This window comes from Aedes aegypti, chromosome 3, assembly GCF_002204515.2.
Source record: "Aedes aegypti strain LVP_AGWG chromosome 3, AaegL5.0 Primary Assembly, whole genome shotgun sequence".
Classification (NCBI taxonomy): Eukaryota; Metazoa; Arthropoda; class Insecta; order Diptera; family Culicidae; genus Aedes; species Aedes aegypti.
Window position 1 is genome coordinate 365,779,529 of NC_035109.1, and position 22,493 is coordinate 365,802,021.

Genomic DNA, 22,493 nt, shown 5'->3' on the forward strand with positions numbered 1-22,493 from the left:
CATTTTGAAAAAAGCGATCAACAAACATCTGCTTTCGGCAGCCGATCAAAATAACATCTTACTCGAGTAACAGTTTGGCTTTCAACGCGGTCGTTAAACCGTGCACCAACTGATTCGAGTAACCAACATTTTCAACCGGAACAATTCCGTTGACAAATCCTGTGCCATGGCGTTGCTCAATGTTGAAAAAGCATTCGGCAACGTCTGGAATGACGGCCTGGTGTACAAGCTGTACCAATACAATCTTCCCACCTGTTTGGTGAAAATCATCAAAAACTATCTATTTGACAGGACGTTCAGGGTTTCCCTCAATGGAGTCAACTCAGACCCACGCAACATCCCCGCAGGTGTTACACAGGGAAGTATTTTAGGTCCCCTACTATACAATCTGTTCACCTCGGACATGCCTCAGCTCCCTGAAGGCGGCTCTCTATCGCTGTTCGCTGACGACACGAGAGCGTTAACATCTCGACTCTAGGGAGGCCTGAATGTCTTGGCAGATTATTTGAACAGCTGGAAGATCTGTATCAACGCGGCGAAAATCCAGGTCATCCTCTACGCCTATTCCAAATCCCCCAGACTTGTTTCGGCTGAGGATTGTAAAATCACCCTCGGTGGATTAACGGTGGAATGGTCCCTTAGTTTAACGTTAGACATCAAGCTTCTCTTTAGACAACAGGTTGACAAAACCGTCACCAAATGCAACATCTTGCGTAAAGCACTATACCCACTGATCAACCGAAAGTCAACCTTGTCTATGAAAAAAAGCTTGCGGTTTACAAACAGGCCATTGAGGAGCCTATTTTGTAAATCGAGCAGATTCATGTGACTCGTCTGTATTCATTGTCGATCAAAGCAAGCATGCATATTTCAGATGTCACCCGTCGACTCCCATAGTAATCCAGTCACATAGAGTGACAACTGTCGAAAAACTCGAGTGACAGAGCTGAGTCGAGCGAATTTTTCGGTCGACAGTGACTCCAGTCGAGTCATTTTGATCGACTCAACTTATAAAATAGACCCTTGAATATGGCGTCAGGCGTACCAATCTGGGAGAGCTGCGCCATAACCCATCATCTGAGGCTCCAAAGGACCCAGAATAAATTCCTTCGGATGATCCTCAAAAGTGGTCCCAGAATAGGAACAACTGAGGTCCACCGTCTGGCCGAACTAAAAACACTCGATGAGCGCTTTGGCGACTCGATCGATAGATACAGGGCTCGTTCCCAACAATCTGGCCAGCAGGTCATCCGGGATCTCGTTCCCCCTAGGTTATCGAATTTTAGTAGTCTTGTAAATATGAGTAAGAATAATAAATTGTTCTTTTAAGAACTACCAGAGCCCATAAGGCCAAAAAGTAACATCCATTTTTTTAAAGGTACCAATTAGAGATGGGCAAAATGGTCCAATTTTGGAAGCGAATCGTATATGGTTCACTCACAAAAGTGAATCGACTTTTTTGATCGATTCAGTGACTCATTTAAACAATCATAACTAAATCATATATTTCATGTAAGAAATGCGATATATAACAATTTTTGAACGAGATCATTTTTTTTTTAAATCTACATCAACTATTTACACCTATACATGTACTTAACTATAAAAATACCAAGTAAAAAAAAATTCAGGGTAAATTTTTAAGACTCATTTTTTTATGAGGTGCTAGTGAATCGTGACTCTTTTGAAAAAAAAATGTGATTCGTTCACTCAATTTTGAGAGTCGACTCTTTTGAATGATTCGTGACTGAGCTACCCATCTCTAGTACCAATGAACGGTGAACATCGATTACCTAACGTATCGAGATAAACCTGCTGTTGAGAACTCAGTAAAAAAGTTCAGAAAATTAACGACCAATCTTCCCTGGCCACGATCACAGGGTTTGACGGTGCCAAAGTAGAAGGTGCACCATAATAATACCCGTCTGTGAAACATATCACCTTCCCAATACTTTGGCACACCTCTAACGGTTCATGATTTATCATGAAACGGCTGCATTCAGGCGGAGGATCTGTTAATATGTTTCGGCATATTATCAGGTCCTCTTCGAACGGAGGGACCGCCAGGGCTCATTAGTTACTTATAAACCAGTGCTGGTTGTTGATGGTTCAGTTCGTTTACCACGAGCTGTAGCATCCTTTGTACTAATCAGTAATGGTTGTTAAGTTTCGAAGCTAACGTGTGATCAATCGTTTTATAATGCAACATAAGAATGGGTGTTTGGTGGAACTGCGTGTAACACTTGTTGTTATTAAATTTAGTGATTGTGTTGGTGCTAATAGTGTGCTTATAATAAAATCTATGGTGATGAGAATTTGAAAATGAAATTGGAAGTGATTCTGATAGTTTTGTTAGAAATATAATAATGATGATGTATAATGATGTGAACTCTACTAATTTAATAAAGGCCATAATACATTTTGCAATCTTTCTCTGAATATAAACATTATTGCCTAGTTCTTCAAACATGCATGATAAAAGTGTTAATAATGACAGCGAGTGCAGAAGAATGGATCGAAGTGATTTGGTTTTACTGTAACTTTGTTGATAGTGCTAAATTGTAGTTTGAATAATAATGACTCTACATCAACAAAAATAATGAAACATTTAAATTGAATATCTTTTAATTGCTTAGTAATGCTAACAGATGGTAAATACTAATAACAATGAATTTATATGAAAATGGTGTGATGTGAAAAGTGATATAATGGAAAGTATATCTGAAGTGTATTACGAAAGTTGATGAGAGATAATCGGTGTTAAACGTGATAGTGTCGAAAATAAAAGTGACGATAGTGAGTGATGAAATGAAATGGGGAATGAGGACCTTTTAATAAAACTATTTCGTTCTTCACTTTAACCACTCTAGTAGCATTTCATGTCTTATCATAGTTTGATAGTAGTCTAAAGTACTAGACTGCAAAATTACGGTAAGGGCTGATTGCTGCTAGGGTACACAGTGACCATTTGAGCAACATTGCTTAGGAACGTCTGTGTGATGAACGCAATAGAGGCTTATAAAAGCAAATGCTGGGAAGGAGCTTAGGGCAGATTAAGAGTGCCAGTACTACCCCTATCGCTACCGACAAAAAAAAAAAAAAAAAAAAGAAAATTAACGACCAATCTTAGTGTGTACACTGGGCAGAGCTTGTTGAGAGATTGCTGGTTAACAAAAATGTAACAATGCCTCAAATCAGGACGGAATATGAAGGAGAGGAGCGGAGTGAGCTAGGTGCATCAGGGCCTGAAAAGCGTGGGTCGCAGCCAAATATAGTAAGAGAATAACGGCGAATAACTGTAAAGGTATAGTGGAGCCTATTAGGATTTATATGTTATACACACTGGGTGCTGAAGGAGAACATTGAACAGTTAGTGTGGATATTTGAAGGAAAAGTCTGTGCCGGCTCCCAGGAAGGCCACGTTGGCTGCCTGCAGTGAAGGAGAACTTTGGAACCCTAAACGTTAGGAGAAACTGAGTATCACCGACGACGGTGTAGGGTTTCCATCCGTCTTGATTTAGCATGCTGCTATGCTATCCCTACGTTGGTCGAAGTATCACACAAGATCGACGAAGATAGAGCCAACCATGGTATCCTTAGACATAGGCATAGACTAAACTTGATTTATGGCGTATATCCCTATTAAATGTAAATTTCAGTGCAGGTAAGCTTAACATCGCCCTTGCCCTCTCAATATAACTGCAACAAAAACGTAAACAAGAGACGATAGCTCTCCGGAGATAATCAGCACTCCAATTCGTTTTTATCGTGCGTGAGACTCTCCGAGTGGCAATTGCATCTGTTTTGTACCGAACGTAAGAGGTAGAGGAGCGTAGAGCAATAAGTTCACCAGGTTATTATACTTATGTTTTGTTAACCTTTCGATCCTACTGGGACAAACCCTGCTTCTCAACTTGAGCTATCAGTACATTATGACAAATATGTGGCTTGGATTGATACAGAGCCGAACAAATGTTTGACGTCGCAAAGATTTAGCAGTTTTGGAACCGATGTTTGTCTGTTGGTCTATGCCTAGCCAAATATTTGCACATTTGGCAAAGCGTGTACTGATAGCTGTAGTGTTCTATGAGCACTCTCACTCATTTATTAACAGAAGGCTTCTTTGCCATTTTTGATTTCGTAGATATTTGGTAGGTACGATAATACTTTATTCCCAACAAAGTCTAAGAAATTTATATTACGAAAAAATCCTTTGCCTCGCTTTATATCCGCAGTTAGCAACTTAAACTGAGTCACAGCGAATCAGTAAAATCTAATAAAAGTTATCTAGATTTAAAGAGAAATCAAAGTATAATTGATTGTTCGACTATAGAAAAGTTGACTGTGGAGAGTTCACAAAGGCTCTATCTATGTAAGGTGAAAAAAACAAGAACAGTTTAGTTTCTCCGATGGGAGAGAAGGTTTTTTTAATATTTCATCTAAATCTTGATTCTACGTTTCCTAACAATGTTTGTGTTCAGCCGAAAGAAAATTCATTGAAACATTTGAATCTCCATTGAATTAGATCGCGCTTACCTATAGGCGATTGATTGTAATATACCCTATTGAATTTGAATGAAACTACGTGCGACTCTCCGCGCTCTCCGTCTTTACTCATTGAAGTTTTCCTGTGTGATGTTGTGTTCTGTATGGACGTCGTTTCGAGTAATAACACGGCCTGATGACGCGCCAACGAGATTCATACTCACTCTCCGGCTTCGAAGAGCGTAGTAGCGTGAACCTCGAAGCGACGACGACTCGAAGTCCATCAATGGGAAAAAATATGCTTCATTCGGAAAGTAGTGGCGCTGTTAGTCAGACGGATCTCTTTCTCGCGCTATCTCGTCACTGTCGGCTGCGATACTTTTGTGCGGTTGTGGACAATTTTCACACATTCTACTTCCTTCATGACAAGGAAAAGGTTTTCCTTCCGATTGCTGTAGGGCGGTGGAAATTTATGAAACGTCTTAAGTTTAGGTGAGAATTTCAACCTTGAAAACAGCGAATACTCTGGTGCGTAGAAGAACAGAGCAGAAAGATAGATATTCTGACGAAGGTATAGTGAAAATCGGGACGAGTGATGAAGAACTGGGAATTTCCTTTCATTCGTGAGTGATCGATCCGTACGTAGAATAGATTATTGCATAAACGAAGAATACGTCGAAAGCATTTTGATATAATTATAATTAACATAATATCGATTCAGACGGATCAATAATTCAGCACAATAGAACTACCGCAATGTTATCCTTTTTTTGTGTTCGTAATTACACTGGGCATTGAACACGAAAAAACTTGAGCCATGATTTCGAGATGAATGGGTATTCCAATGAAATCTACATAATTGATGCCGACTGAATATAGATAATGCGATTCTAAATAGCATTCATAAGAAGCAGAACGTTATCTTATCACTTGTGATCTTAGCGAGTATGCAGTAAAGATTGTAGCGTCGTTGACGTCGGGCAACAAGCAACCTAGCACTCAGAAGTCGAGGAGCACCAATCGATAAATGGCAAGAAGAGGATAGAAGAAACATAAACAATAGCAAACTTCAGTTTTACCACTACAAGTTTTAAACAAAATAGTGTTTGACGAATGCAACTCCCCATACATTATGCAGACGTGACGAATCGTATTATCGTGCAATGAAATACAGTATCTCTGAACGCAAAGAAGCACTCTGGTTCGCGAAAAAAGAAGCTCAGCACATTAAAGGTGGCGTAAATGGAATACAAAAAAGTGTGCCAGTAGTGAAACATCAGCAGAAGTAAAGAGTAATTGGTCAGCCCGGCTACTCGGAGGCATCCGAAGACAAGCAGAAGCAAAGTGAAACAGGAGATTATCAACATATATGCAAAAACAAATCAAAAATTAGTGTTTGCTCTTTGACCAGTCAGCAGAAAAGCGCGAATCAGTGTGACAATGGCGTTGAGCAATTCGCTGATGCAGAATGTCGAGGATGAAGATGATGACGTAAGTATTGGGATCCTTGGGTTGTACTACACATTTCATTTCCATGTTGCTGCATATTCAAAATCAAATCGACATGCGCATCCGGCTAAGCGGATGCCAATTGTATTGACATATCGTTATGTTTGTTATTGACTAGGCATAAAAGCTTTCGCCTACAAAAGGGCTCCGTATCTGGGGTCGAATCATGATTTTCTCCTTCATCTTGCGCCACGTGACTTGCTGTTGTATTGTTGAACGGACGATGAACAAAAGGCACTTTCAGCCAGTCCACGTCCAAGACGTGGCCACGAGGGCTCATTTATTAAGTAAAGTAGGCGAACGACACTGTTGAATGGTGCAAAATTACACGAAATTGTTTGCGTGTGCATATCGGAGGGAAAATATGAAATCGCACATTGGACACTGCTGGGCAAATGAAGTTAATGAATGAGGATTCAGCAGTTTTACCAAAGTTGTAAAATAAGCTTTGGGGTTTTAGCGATGGAGCCAAAGGTTAATCAAGTTAAAATATGGCAGTGTTATTTTAATTATTTGTATGAAGTTAAAATGCAACCTATTTGTATGATGTTGGTATTTGAGAAACAATTTTTTTCGAAACTTATTTAGGTACAAATAGTTATCTCAATTTAACTGCAGAAAAGCTGATTTTCAAAATATTCAGATGTCTTAAACCCGTTTCCGCCTAGCAAATGAAAAAAAAGCTCGTATTGCTGCCATTTCAGCAATTCTTGACGGATTGCCTTCGTTTTAGCTTGAGTGGAATCGTTTGGATGTCTTGTTTTTCAAAGGTCATAGATTTTTGGAAATGTCCGGATGGAAATGGAAATCGGAGGAAAATGACCCCAACTTCCTTTTTAATCAACTTTTATCTAACTAATTCGTATAAATCTGACTCAAATTGAACTTTTTTCATAGTCTTTACAAACACCCGAATGCCATCAATTTATATTACACAAAACATAAATATGAAATCTATCACCCCGGAATTTTCTCTGAATAAACCACAGCTAATAGTCCATTACCCCGAATCAGGGGTTCGAGGATTCGGGTTAATAGTGCAGAATCATCATTTAAATTCATTTTGTAAAATTTACAAGTGGCCGTCTATTAATTACGTGAGACAATTTTGGCGATTTTTCAACTCTCCCCTCACCTCATAGTAAGATTTTTTGTATGAAAATTTAAAAGAGAGTTAAGAGCGTTAAGAAATAGTTAAAAATTAGAGTTTAGAGTGAATAGATATATAAAAATCTTTTGACCTTAAATCTTAGTTCTAAAATCATTAACGAACTTAAATCTAAATATCACAAAATATGTTATAAAACTGAAATGGATTTTATATATGACATTTTTTACTTTGAAAATAAAAATATTGTAAGTCCAAAGAAGGGCGGGAGGACATATGATCGAAGAGGAGGACATGTCCTCTCAAAGAATACCATCTTGGAAGCCGATGTGAGAGTCACATCAAACACTGACACTCGAGTCTTGAGTTTTCGATTATTTATGGGATCTCTTTGAAACTGGCACAAGATTTTCGGAGAACTCGTGAACTTTAAATTTAGTATGACATAATTTGTATACCATCCCTTATATATGACGGCCGAGTTTTATTACTTTGAAATTTCGTGCTGAAAAGTTAGCATGGCTGCCTAAACGAATGACGGGCTGCTATGAAAATAAATTAAATAGCGTCCTAAAGCCCTGTCTCAATTTTAGTAGCAAACACAGTTTAGGCCAGAAACACAACACTCATTTTTTCAATGTTTTTCGTTTCAAGTTCGAAGTTAAAAAAAAAACATTTCTTTACAAATTTGATTTTGTCATACCCCTTGGTTCAAACTCAAATTTTCGATGTATTCTATTTTCCGTGTCCCTTCCGAAATGTCAGATAGGAACAACCCATGTGGCATTTTTGTCGACTAAGTGAATGATCAAAAGTGTTAAGGTTCAAATTTGGACCAATTTTTAAAATTAGAGTTTAAATACAATACAGCCGTTATTTGAGTGGGAAAATTTGCCAAAGTAGTAGCATTGTTTGATTATTTAAAAACAATATTTTATCAAGATTTTATTAAGTGTTAGGACTTTTTTGGAGATAAATTTATACCAATATGTTGGGTAAAATTTGATTGAAAAAGTGGGGTCATTTTTACCCGATTTGACCCAGTGAACCACCAGAACAACTAAAAACCGTTGGACATTTGCAGAAAAAAAAGATATAGATAGTGGCCACATTAAGGCTAATCCCGGAAACTGCTGTGATACGAATAACTTCGGCTACAAGAACATTTCCGACTTCCTTCGATCACTTGACCACCCGGGGAGGGTCCATAATAGGCATTCGGACAACAGTTTTCCAAATGCATATTTCGCTGGAAAAATCGAATGTTTTTTTTTATGTTTCATAGGCGTACTATGAAGTAAAAACATCGAACTTGTTGTTAGATTCCACAAAACGTAAATGCTTCTGAGATATCATTGCGGAAAAGCGTTGAGAATAAATTTCAGCTACTAAGGGGTCCATTACTAGCTTTGAAACCCTATTTGCTGAACGATGAGAGTTTCAGATTTTTTTTTTCTTTCACTTAGGCCTATACGGGTTGATTTCATTATAAAAGAATATTGTCCACTGGGATATTTAATCTGCCCCTAACCCACTAGCAAGGACTCTTATGTACCCCCTACGCTTCTAGGGCGACGTCAACAAATTACGTAACGCTGGAAGATGGGGAAGGGGTAAGCTCAAGCGCTACAATTTATACAAAAGAAAAGAGGTCTACAGTTTATACAAAAGAAGAAGGGGTCTAAAATGTTCAATTTTAACGTAACGTAAAAAATGAACGCTGCCTAGACGGTGGTATATGGACGTGAACGGCCCCCTATTTATAATGCATGCTTTCTAGATTGTTAGAGCTTGTGTACAAGTTGCAAGAGAATGATATACACTACCTACCCGTCATAAATACGGACTCATTAAAATAATTATTGCAACACCCAGCTGAATATTGAATCACCTCCCAAAAAGTTAAGCATCATCTCAAAATAGGTTAATTTACAATGCTACAGCAAAGTTGTTCAGCGAATCAAGTACATCCGGAAGGCAAACAGTTTGGTTCGCAATGTTGCCGCTAGGTGGCGCTAGTGAGCATGTAAAATTGAACATTTTAAGCAAATTTTATCTTGTGATCCACCTGAGATAGAAAATTCCAGTCTTCAGCAAAGTTGTTCCGAAGGTCAATGGAAAGCAAATAGTTTGGTTCGCAATTTTGCCGCTACGCATAGACAAAAATCAAATTTCAAGTTATTTTGTCCGGCGATAATAAGTATCCACAAGTGTTCATAGATACCATCTACTATTGAAACAAGCATTTCTAAGCTATACAAAGCATTAAATCCACTACAACAAGCATCGAAAGTGACAGTTGTCGGCATAGCAGAAAAAAACAATTTTGTCGCATGTTTTCAGCATTCCTTTCAATTAGCCAGGAGAGTTTTGAAAACAATCTATTCAATCAAAATCTTAAAGAGAACATGGCTAAACGTTGGTAAAGTTTATTTGATGTGATAAGAACACCAATTTTAACGTTGAATATAAGAAATCGGCACGTTAAGTTGGCTATGAAATCAAACTTGTGAAATACTATCATGTAACTTTGATTATCGATTCAAAAAAAGTTCCACCGAGTTCCACGCTAAATCACGCACAGGCATGTTTCTCAGAGTGTCCTCTGACAGGTCTGAAAAATACAGCTGCAACTCCCTGCAACTCTTCGAGATTTTTTACTACTTTTAGGTATACTCCTTAACCAGCACAAGTATGAAAATGAGTTGTTCATGATAAAAATCCGAAAAACTTGTAACGCTATGTGGTCTCGGCTCAACCAGACATTACACCAGAGCAAGTTTATGCTTAAAATAATTTATTGGAAGCGTAATTCCCAAGATTTTAGTCAAATTTTATATTAAAAACTAAAAAATTAAAGAAAATGCGATTTTTTTTGCTTCAAGGCGTATAAGTCACTTTTGCAGCTACGAGTGAGAAGAGACATATTTGCAAATAACTTCTTACATCATTATGAGCAATAAAAGAACAAATTGCAAAGTTTTTCTTGGAAAACAATGAAATTGGCGCTTGGGACAGTTTTGCGATTATGTGTATAGTATATGTCATTTATGCAAATTGTAGCTCATTTGACCAGACACAACTTTCCCTTCCATACCAAGGTGCTCAAATGTGTTGATCTTCCAGTTTTGATTTTTGTCCCACATCTCCATACATTCAACGCACTGTGCTACGTGGCGCTATATAGGATGTCTTGGTAGTGTTATTAGAACAACACGCCAAGCCGTTTCCATAGAGGGCGTTAGCCATAAGGAAAGACGTTCCAAGTAATACTGTTTCAATGGTATGCCCTCTTCAACATCTAATCCCCCTATTAATACCAAGCATTATAACATTGCACGTATTCTATTGCATATCAACCATACTGATGCGCCATTCGACAAATTACAAGAGCTGTCAATTACATTACAAATGTATCAATGTACTAATATTACTTTATGAATTGCTTGGTAGCTTTATAAACATTCTTGTATTAGTTCGACTATATTAGGGCCTTTTTCTCTTTTTAAAACTACTTTAATGGTAGACTTACGGCAATGCAGCTGTTTTATATAAGCAATGATATAATGCTCCATGATTACTTCTGCCATTTTCACTTGCCGTTCTTTTACGGTATCTATCAATCTAGTTTTCAATGCTTTCTTCTCCTTGCTCCCTACTGCTTTGAGCAAAACAGACCGATATGCCGGTAAACAAATTAAATATCTTATTAATTCATGAGTTTTAAAAACAGTAACAATACTCGATGTACAGATAACAATAACTGGTCCTAATAGTCGTAGTGGTAAATACGCAGCTATTCAGTAAGACGATTTGGAGGATCGTGGGTCGAGAATCTTTTCGGATTGGCAATTTTCTGGACTTCCCAGGACTCAGAGCATACTTTTGCTTGCCACACAATATACACATGCGGAAAAATGTTCAATTGGCAAAGAAAGGTCTCAGTCATAAGATCATTGAGCCAGAGAAAAGAAGAACAAAAAAGAAGAAGTCGAATTTTATCAATAATCGAACGAAGCTGATCGAAAAATGTTGTAGAACTGATATTTCTATAGTCATCCTTGCGATCGGTTTTAAGTCACTTTTTTTTCTCATCGACGTTCGGTTTACAACGTTTAGGAAGGTACCCGCTAATCGCCATGGGAGAATCTAACCTCTGAACTACCTGTCAACGCCGTCAAGAGCAAGTCTATTAGAAGTTCGTTTTGCGTTGGCTAAGCGTAAGCTGAAACGCAACTCAGCGTTCGGCGCGATTAATCGAGCTGTGTTGGAGATTGTTTTATGCAAATTCGAATGCCAACGTCACACATCATTTTAGATTGCAATTGTGATTGACTCTGAAAAACACCGGAACTCGGAATGTGTTACAAGATTACGTACGTGATTGGCATCGGCGTGTGTTGGTATTGTGTCTAGATGATCCAGTCAGATAGTGTTGTTATCTAGCTTAGCAACGACTGCAGCAGTTCTCGTTATCGATGAAGAGCGTTGATTTATGGAAATAAATTTCCGATTACAACATTCGGTTATGCTGTTGAGCTGTAATTTGCTTGGATTTTCCGCGAAACGATTATTGTATTAAAGTTACATACACGACTCGTTCATAAATTTGCTTATCGTTTAGCAAATAGTAATAAAGTGAACACCATAGGTATTTTTGATGATATCACGATATGTCCAAAGGGGGTTGTTATACAACTTTCATGTACCTCAGATTTTCTTTCACAGGAAGTCGCTCTTGGTCATAAGAAACAAGCTAGTGAAAATCGGAAAATACTCTGATTTCATTCTAAATCAAATTCTCAGTATCCTCCAAAATTATGAGCTCATTTGAATGAAAATCGAGACTGCTCAAAGCCTTCAAAGTTTGTATGGGAATTACTACGAGGAAAGCAAGTAAATCATAGAATCGTTCATAGTGTTTGCCAATGTGTTTTCGAGGGTTAGAGTTGTTTCTTATGATCGAGAGCAAAGAAAATCGGATGTGCGAGAAAGTCGCATATTAACCCCCTTTAAGCATAGCGTTCTTTAACAGTCATTGACGATGAAGCGTTGGAATCAAATGAATCTGTTGAATATCGTTATCTCTATGTGGTTTAGGGAAGCATAGATGGCTGTGCTGATTCAATATGATAATGAGAATTTATTGCTATCGATCAAGTTCATGGTCGCAGTCTAGACTACGTAATGTTGACTTGCAGGAAGTAATAGTTTTTCCTACGAGGGCAATATGTATTGTGAAGTCTACTTAGACGTGCTAGAAAAGTTGTATTTCGTTGTAGTCAAGTACCTAGGTATCTAGGTAGTTTGGAGGAGTGATATGACACACTCAATATAATCCGATTATGTGACTACTTTACACTTGGTTCCTTTTTTCAACACTAGTCACGTGTCCTGTTTTTTTTTGCTTTAAGCTTGTAAGTAATCACATATCGCGCCGTTTTCCAATCGGAGCGCACACAAAACTTGTAGGTATCGTATAAATTCACCGCGATGTGATCGAGTGTAGGTACAACAATTCAATTAGTCGTAAACTTTTATGTGCCTCCGCATATCTCCCTAATAATAGATACAATACAGCATAACCTGCTGCCGGCATTATTTCGATGCTTATGGGACACGCTAGTCAATTTGCCTCAGTTAACGTGACACTGAATGACCGGCTCGTCTTCCTAATGTGGAAATGAATGGAGCCTATGCTCTACTCTACACGTATGCTTTGCGGGGACCGATGACACAATGGTCAACTCATCGATACTGTTAGCAACATTTGATTCTCTTTTACGGGTGCTCTTAGCACAAATATGGACTATCAGTTAAGGCTTCAGAATACTGTAATTTAGTGACTCCTTTATGTGATCCACGTGCTTTCACGATCAGGTGATAAGACTTTTGTTTCTCCCTTTCGATTGTGACCTATGATAGTCAGTGCCGTAGCGTGCTATTGGCCAGGTTGGCACCCGCCAAGGGCGCCAGACTTTAGGGGGCGCCAAAATGCGTGCCATAATTTGTAAAATTTTAGAAGAGACATATTTCATTAGGGGGTCACTCAACCCGAGGAGGAAAGAATAACTCGCCAATAACTTATGCATACCATAATTTGGTATCATACCACAATTAGGTATTGTTCAGTTATCAATACCTCATTTTGGTATTATAATGGTATTTGAAAAAAAATGTTTAAAACAATCGAAAATACTTCATTTTGGTATTCGACAGCTATTGAGGACTGCTGGAGGTATTGAACTAGTATTGAAAAATTTCACTTTTATATGAAAATCCATCAAGTATTATTTAGGTATTACAATACCTGATCTAGTTATCAGCTTGGTATTTGTAGAATATGATGAAGGTATTATTTGAGGTATTTTACCTCTTATGCAGGGCTCATTCATACCTCATTTGTAAGGTTGTAAGGTTGTAAGTATTGGAAATTATCTGATATGGAATACCTCAATTTGGTATTCAGTAGATATTTTCTTCTGCTCGAGAAAGAGACAGTTAAAAAACTCTAAACATGACAATGCAAATTATGGGGCCTAGATAGTCCTAGCGAAAAACGCGCAGCTACAATGAGGGTTGTTAGTTCAAAACCTATATTCTCCTGGGCATGGAATATATTCGTGCTTGCCACACGATATCCAATCCAAATGCAAAAAATGGTCAATTGACAAGTATAGCTTTCAGTAAAAACTGCGGAAGTGCTCATAAGAACACCACTTAGTTTAGTTTTATTGGAACATGACGTAAAGATTTTTAAGCAAGTTGGAATAAAACTAGTCTCTGATAAAGTATTCTAGTGAAGACATTTTCTACATCCTTCCAAGTGATTTTTTTGCCTTTATTGGTTGCTCATTCCAATAAACCATTCCTCTCACAAAGAACGAGTCACCATACATTTATCTGAAAAGCAGGCTCTGTCCCAGTTAAGACGTAACACCTGTGACAAATCTCAGACTTATCAATGTACATTAAATAAAAACTTTCCAATTCCAGCAATGATTTGGAGATCCCGACACAAAAATTCAAAGTTAAGGCGAAACAGTTAAGAAGACAAATGAAATATTGGACCAAAATTTTAAATGCACAAATCTTTTGAAAGAAGCCGCGAACAACAGTGAAATTCTAATTTAAGTATTTTGTGCACTAGCAGAAAAAAAAGTTTGGTCAATTTCTTCAGTAAAGTGCGTTCAAAACGATAATTGGGGTAAATAGATTTCAACAATAATTGGATTCTGAGCTGATTCACATTGAAGCAGTAGGATTCCACATAATTATTATTCATATTATCACACAAACCAGGCCACAATGTCCATTACAAAATCTCTTTTAAAATTTCCACATAGGTATACATGTATCATGTATGTGGGACTTTGACAGAATACCATGCGAGTTTTTGACAAAATTTTAAGTAGGATCCCTAGTCAGATTTGGAGGGCGTTTTCGCGTGATTCTGAATCGAATAGCATATTATTCAAGAATCAGATCGAATATTCAGAACAATTCTCACAACATTCCGAATCAAGTCATTAAAAAAATATTTGACATCGAAATGAGAACAGTAGTGAAAAGCCATAATACTAAGTTTTACTCTATTGGACAAGAATTTAAAAAACTTAAGCAAAAGTATATGGGTCAGCAATTGTCAACAAGCATTTCTTAGGGAATATACACTATACTGATATTTCAATAGATCCCATGGTCTTAACAGGAAATGTAATAGAAAATTCAATAACTTCCGGGCTATCAGATAGTCCTCCTGAGAATAAAATTTGGTATACTGTGTATGACTTCTTACAGAACTTTATCTCATCATTGAATATCTGTATACAAATTTTTAATAAACAGCAATATCATAATCCTTGAGAATTTTGATGAACCATTTTTACAGAAGTCGCGCTAGAATTTCGTGTATTACAGGTAATATAATGCTTTCTTAATATATTTAAAAACAACTTGAGCTTCAAACAAGGGGCGCTCAAATGTCGGTTCGCCAAGGGCGCCATGAGACCACGCTACGGCTCTGATGATAGTTGTTCTTTATTGGGCAGTAAAATTAGACTTGTTTTCAATAAAGTGATTCTTTCACAAAAAAATCTTACCAACGTGGATCACCCATGCACATAAGAAAATCATCCAGTGAATCTACATTGATTTTTATTGAGGCTTACACTCTCTTGCAAAAGTTTGGGGTCACAGCCTAAAAACATACAAAAGTGCATCTCAGGGATTACATGTCCAATGGATTACCTGCTTTGCTCTTGTCCACAGTTGATCGAAGTTTTCTCGTTTCATTTGGATGAGGTAAGGCATCTAACTTCAAATTTCTCGTAAATGAAAGCATTAGTCGAAAAAATATTTGCTTAGCGTGATAGTCATTATCATTACGTACAATTGGCACCAAATATTTTTTTGAAAATATTTCTCAATGTTTAGAAATAATTCGTTCGACGCTTTTCGCCATACAAATATTTTCCGCGTTACCTTTTACCGATTTTTCGTGCATAGACACTAGCGCATGTGCGTTACACTGTGGTGCGTAGCGAATCCGGCCATGCATGTAACCCATTAAAACTTTATGGCTTATTCGAAAAGCAATGAGCTAATTTCTCTTCTGTATTTTGACAAAAACATTTTATAGATTTTGTTTGCCAAATTTTTACTTAAAGTTGTTACATTTTTCAAAAAAATGTGCTGAAAAATTTGATTAATTTTCTCAGCATTCGATCGTCCAAAATTTTAAACCAGTGTGCCAAAAAAGTCGTAATCTCATCTTTGAAGAAAATTTACTCATATAATTGATATTGGATTACGTTACGTACCTACTAATGGACCTATATATTTTTTTTCAAATATTTTGAATTGGAATGCTCGTTCTTCGAATGGTAGGAAAGAGGACGAGCTGTTCAATTTTCTAACTGCTAATAACATACGTATAGCAGGTATTACTGAAGCTGGATCACAACTCGATAGAAATCCAAACTTTTTTGTTTATCGTAATGATCGATTGAATGGAGCATGTGGGGGAGTTGCTATCCTCATTCATAGGCGTATGAAATATCAACTGTTTTCGTCATTTGAAACCAAAATTTTTGAAATTTTGGTTGTTTCTGTTGAAACACAGCTTGGTAAATATACTTTGATAGCTGCCTATTTGCCATTTCTATGCATTTTTGTTCTATTGATGACTAATAGAAAACATCACTCATGGAATAATTCGCATAATAATTCAATGGCAGATTTTTATTTGATTAGTGCTCTTCAGGATATTTCTAAATTTAATACACTGATAGCTCTACCTGTGTTCCCTCTTCTAGAAATTCTTTTACGATTGATTTGGTCTCTGGTCGCCTTTGTAGTTAACTGGTTACTCACGCTAATTTTGATGCTGATCATGTTCCTGTTACATTTCAAATATCTCTTGGAGCGATTTTCCATCCTATCAGCTCCACTTTTATTTTTCTACGAGCTAACTGGTTAATTATCAGAACTCCAAGTCTGAAAGACTTCCTGTAAGAGCTGGTGTTCCTCAAGGCAGCTTTTTGGGGCCAATATTGTACAATATTTTTACCTCAGTTACCTCAGGGATGTCAAAAATCTTTGTTTGCGGATGATACAAGCCTCTCCGCCAAAGGACGAAGCCTGCGTGTCATTCGTAGTACATTGCAAAAAAGTGTAGATGTGTTTTTCTTCGTACTTGCAAAAACTGAAGATTTCTACTAATACTTCCAAAACTCAAATTATAATATTCCAACATAAACCAAAAGCTACTTATTTAAAACCTTCAATAGAAATGTTGTCACGATGAGAGGGGCTCAAATAAATTGGTCTAATGAAGTTAAGTATGTAGTATGTAGGATTCAAGCTAGATAAAAAGTTAACTTACAAAAATCACATTGAGGGCATTCAAGCCAAATGTAACAAATATGTAAATAATATCTTTATCCACTTATTAACAGAAAATCAAAACTTTGTCTTAAGAACAAACTTTAGATCTTCAAACTAATTTACTGGCCAGCCATGTTGTATGCTGTACCAGTATGAACTAGTTGTTGTAATACCAGGAAGTAAGCTCTGCAGAGGATAAAATAATTAATAACTTTAAATAAAAACCGTTGCAATCTTCTATTGCCACAATTAAGGCTTTATATTGTTAGGTTAAGTAAATTGAAAGCGTTTTTTCTCTCTCTTATGAGCAGGTGAAACCAGCTCATCTGTAACAATTCTGAACTGCTACGGCAAATGAAATGTTACATGTTGTTAACAAAAGCTTAATTTTGTTTTACCAAATTAGGATGATAGTGTTGTCTAATAACACAGAACACCTAGATGTAAGAAATGAATGTAATGTTTGGAATGATACTAATAACGAATTAAAAAAATGTCAGTTCAATTAGAAATCTTAGAGGAATTTCATCATTGGTTATCATACAAATCTGTTGTAGAATGGTATAGTCAACAAGTTTCAAATGATACTTCGAATGATCGAAATTTAGAACACAAATCTTCGAGGTGTTTAGTGAAACATGTAAGCAAATGAAAACTGAATTTAGTACTATGCCATTTAACTAATTAAATTAAACTAATTACCTTGATTAAAAGGTATAATACTAAATTCCGTTTTCATTTGCAAAATTTAGAGTTTAAATTAGTCGTTGCTCTTCACTTTCCTACCAAACTTGTAATCCACCAGCTCACGGTACTTTTTTTTGTTTCAGTTTCAGGATGCATGTGACTCGGAAGGCCCATCGTAAGTAGATTTGATGTTATTTTTCTATTATATGGTGATTGTCTCTCAAACAGTAGCAGAAGGGTGGTTCACCTTCGAATGAAACGTTGTCAAAATTGGCCAGAGTGATTGTGTAAAATGACAGTCATTAAATTCTATTGCTCGAAATGCTCTAGAATTTGCTTTTTTTTAATATTTAAGGCTTAACATGCTACGAAACCGATAAAGCTTGTACAGTGGGATTTTCTTTTGGCAATAAACTCGAAATTTTCAGTTGCCAAAAACGAAACCGTGTCAAAATCGTAGCCCATTTTTTAAATTTTATTTTTCAATTATTTGTTTTCAAAACATCATTAGAGTATTGCTACATCATCCTTATGGACTATGGAACTGCCCAATTCGATGCCGAATCCCGTAGGGTTGGACTATACTATGAATTTAAAGCCCCGTTAGGTTAATTGTGGCATACGTTCTACACACTTTTCATCACTTAAATGTCTCCGATGATTTTTATATGCATTATGCACACTATTTGTATGTGTGGTCCATGTAAAAACAATAATTGCATAAGTGACCTTTATTCAAGAATTGGACATTTATTTAAAACTGTAAGAATACGATAAAAATAATAAAATGTGTATCCTTTATTCTCAAAGACCTAATAGAAATCTTTAGGTGCTCGCCTATATTCCTCAGGATCTCGCTTTAGATTCCGATAGAAATTTATATATGCCAAAAAGTTAGCTAGAATATTGAAATTATCGCTTAAAATCTTAAGATTCCGCTGTGATATTGGTGAAAATTTTCAAGTCTTCAAAAGTTCGTTTTTCCCAAGTTACTACTAGTACCTCCCAAATTCCACTGGAAACTTTTTCAAAACCCTTGAGATTTTGTCAGAAATACTCAAAATACCAATAAAAATCCACAGTATCCCGCTAGGAACTCACAGGACGTCCTAGAGACATTCAAAGTTTATTAGGAATTAACATATTTCGCTCAGCATTTAGAATAACCATTTATATATTCTCAGAATCCCACAAGAACCTCCCAGTACTCCATAGGAATCTCCAAATATCCTCAAGAAACCTTTGAAAGTTCTGAGAAGCTTTCCGAAAACCAAGAATCCCCAAAAAAATCCAAAGGGTACAGCTGAGCTGAAATCGTGAGGCAAAATTGAAATCAACAAAATCTGAAGAAAAGTGGTTTTTTATGTGTATCACCTACTGGCAGACTCAAGTGGCTGACAGCAGGGTGTCCATCCATCTGGGAAATCCGGGAAAAGCGGGAAAAACCCGGGAATTACAAATGACCGGCAAAATACGGGAAATACCCTGCAATTTGTAGAACACACCGGGAAAATATGCATTTCAAGCATAAGACTACCGGGTCGTTTAAATTTATATGGACGAATTTAGAAAAAATTTCAAGAAAGTGCACGTCTCGCTGTCACTCGTATTTCGCATCATGACTAACTATTGGTGAGTTGGTAGAGAGATAGTTAACGATTAAAAGTCAATGATTTTACATACGGGGGAGCTAGGGGGGTCTAAGCCCCTCTAGAAAATATCAAGCCACCCATGCTAAGAACGCATCTTGCTATTTTTTTAACGTATGAGTCAACTCCCCTCTAGGTTTTAGCTAAAGTGACCAGATGTTTTTTTATCCAACGTGGGACAAAATAATGCCCGATCATATACGCGTATAATAATGCTTTAATGTGGAAAATATGTCGTACAGAGCAAAGTTAAAAGCAACGGTACAATACAAAAATAATTGCAGTTTTTTTTTTAAGTTCGTCGTTGCTACAATAGGCTAAAGCATAATCTGTAATATCTGAGCAAATATTGAGATTTTAATATAAAATTTTTATTATTATTATTAAAAAAAAAAAAAAAATATATATATATATATATATATATATATATATATATAAAATTTTATGGAAATGTCCCTTTTATTTATTAATAGCCATAATAAAGATCTCGGAAGCAAGTACTTTATTATTTATCAATCATTTAAAAAAGCTTGGAAGTGAGGTCTGTTCGAAGGGTTTCGTAAAAAAATAACATCACGATTAGGTGGGTGAATGCTGTTTTAAATCTCACAGTCATGTTCAACATATAAATTGCTACTATGATACTGTAGTAAACTTGAGTGGTAGGCGATTCTCTTTATTTAAGTTTAATTCTAGTTTGTCTAACCCAATGTCACCCTTTTCAAGTGGTGATAATGGGCCTATTTTCAACGTTCCTCTATTCAATGAACAATTAAGGAATTTCAGCATTTGTATTATGAAACGTATTCTCACGTTTAAAAGAACATTTCAAGTCAAATAAGGAACAATGTTAAAAATCTATCAGTACATACGTTTTTTTAGCACAATCTCAGCCAAAGATTTTATAAAGATAAGAACTGACAATTAATTCACTATCAATATCAAGGATTTATTATCATATCGTGCCTACTCCTATACTATTTTAAATCAGCAGAACTGTTTACAGTATCCCTTTTTTAACTTTTAGGCTAAAATTTCAGTATGATGACTTTTGAATTTTCTCTAAGATCTTTAATTTACGAAAATACTTGTTTCCATGATAGATACACAAAAACATCGTAAAAAATTCGAGGGATTATAATTATTGCAGAATTAATCGGAAGACTCACACATGAATCTAAATGGGTGCTTGAGAAAATGGTGAGATGGATTGCCACAAACTCCTAGACAGCATTTTTACATAGTCTTTCAGAATTGCCAAAGGATCCTGGGCAAGATTCCAATGCTATTCTAGGACCTTGAGAGAATTTCTCAAAATGTTTGCATATAATCAATTGACAATCATTAGAATTTTAGAAATTTTTTGTTTCGGTTGGTTTCAGTAGTGCATACAAATTGTGGACAACCCGACAAGATTGTTCCTTTTACAAATGCATAATCCTCATCACTGAAAGTCTATTCTGTAGCTGAAGCTACTATTTTCCAATTGTCGAGTACATAACGTTATAAGCTTCCAATGTATAAATACTATTTATACTTAAAAATGAATTAGAAAACTAACGACACCTGCAAAATTTCCGTAAATAAGAGCTTCTCCAGACAAAATGCAACAAAAGCTCAAAATACGGGACTGAAAAGCGGGACATCTGTAGGCGAATTCCGACGCGTATTTTCTTGGAAGAAAAGAAAATTTTCTTGCTGGTGAGCAACGGAAGAAAATTTATTCTCTTCGAAGAAATTGTTCGCTGGAATTCACATACTTTAGTTTAACTGCCCATACTCGCATAACAATCCCATATTATATGGGATTTCATATATAAATGGGACTGTTATGCGAGTATGGGCAGTTAAGCCAATGATGAAAATCCTTGAAACATTTCTACAAACATATAAAGATTTCCATTTAGATTTATGGTAAATTTTTGATAACAACTTACATGGAATACTAATGGGAATCAAACCGATAATTGATCAGTTTCTTAAAAGTTCTCTCTGAGAAATCATTGAAATAGTTTTTAATAGTTTGCTAATAAAGTTTTTAGTGGATTCTTGAAAAGATTCTTGGTTGAAATTGCTTGAAATTCTTAATAGATTCGTAGAGGTTGCAAAAAAACTAAACCTAAGAAGTTCAAATATTCAAATTTTGTGAGAATATAGTCTAAGTGAATCTCTATGAACTTCCTTTGAATTCTAGGGAGTGGATGGTTCTCAAAATATTGAAACAAATAAAACTCTTTCGGAGTTCAAATCTTTTTGAGCTCACAGTATTTCATAAATTTAATAAAAATAATTCAGAAAGGTTTAGTTACATCAAATCTTCTAGATTTAATAATTTCATATGAAAAGATATCGAAAATGGATCAATTTGTCATCCGTTATTTAAATTCGTTTGGCATCCGGGAAAAATCCTGGAATTGGAGAATTGATTTTGAATGGACACTCTGGGCTGATCATACAGTACAAATCCCTGAAAAAGGTTGGTTTCTAGTTGAGATACTGGTGGAGATTATTGCCATCAAGAAACATTGTGAATACAAGACAAGTAACCATTCCGAAGTGTTTCTGAACTGTTGTTTAATTGACTAAAGCAACAGACGCGATGCTATTTACAAAAACATTACACATTTTAATGGTATTCAAATATGTTACCAAAAAAAGATCAATTTTAATGCCAACAAGGGAATCCCACTGTACCTATTTTTCGCTTGATATTTTTCGATTTTAACATTTTAAAATGCTGTACTTGAAGAAGCTATGGCGTTTCTAAATGTTGTACCTAATCGATTTTTTCGAAAAGCAGGCGGTTAATGCAGATTTCATAAATGTCAAAATAAAATAACTTACGATTCAAAATTTTAAAAGTTGAAAAAAGTTATATTTTCGTTTTCATATTTTAAAGCTTCCTACCCGGAAAAGTCCAAATGAAATAGTGTATCGATAAATGTGTTAGGTGTGATTCCATTTTTTTATTAAATAAATGGGCTGAGAAGTAAGCGTTATTCATGCGCATCAATCTGGTAAGTATAGGTAAAACTAAAATTTCTGATTTAGTTTGAAGAAAACTGTCTACGTGTTAATGTATTTAAATCAAAACTAAATTGCTAAGAGAATTGATGACAATCCAACTGGACAGCCGACCCAAGAGAAATCTGAGGAGGCCTCTAGTA

The 22,493-nt window shown here is 36.1% G+C and overlaps 1 protein-coding gene across 1 annotated transcript in view; it reads left to right on the top strand.

Annotated features, from left to right (window-relative positions):
• Positions 1-4,778: 4,778 nt before the first annotated feature.
• The window catches only part of LOC5564580 (tetratricopeptide repeat protein 39B), a 28,930-nt gene continuing 11,215 nt past the window's right edge, over positions 4,779-22,493 (top strand). Inside the window, exons 1-2 of the mRNA XM_021849384.1 lie at positions 4,779-5,976; positions 17,821-17,852. Of these exons, the coding sequence (XP_021705076.1) occupies positions 5,926-5,976; positions 17,821-17,852 (83 nt within the window). The 5' untranslated portion in view covers positions 4,779-5,925. The remainder of the gene's footprint in view (positions 5,977-17,820; positions 17,853-22,493) is intronic.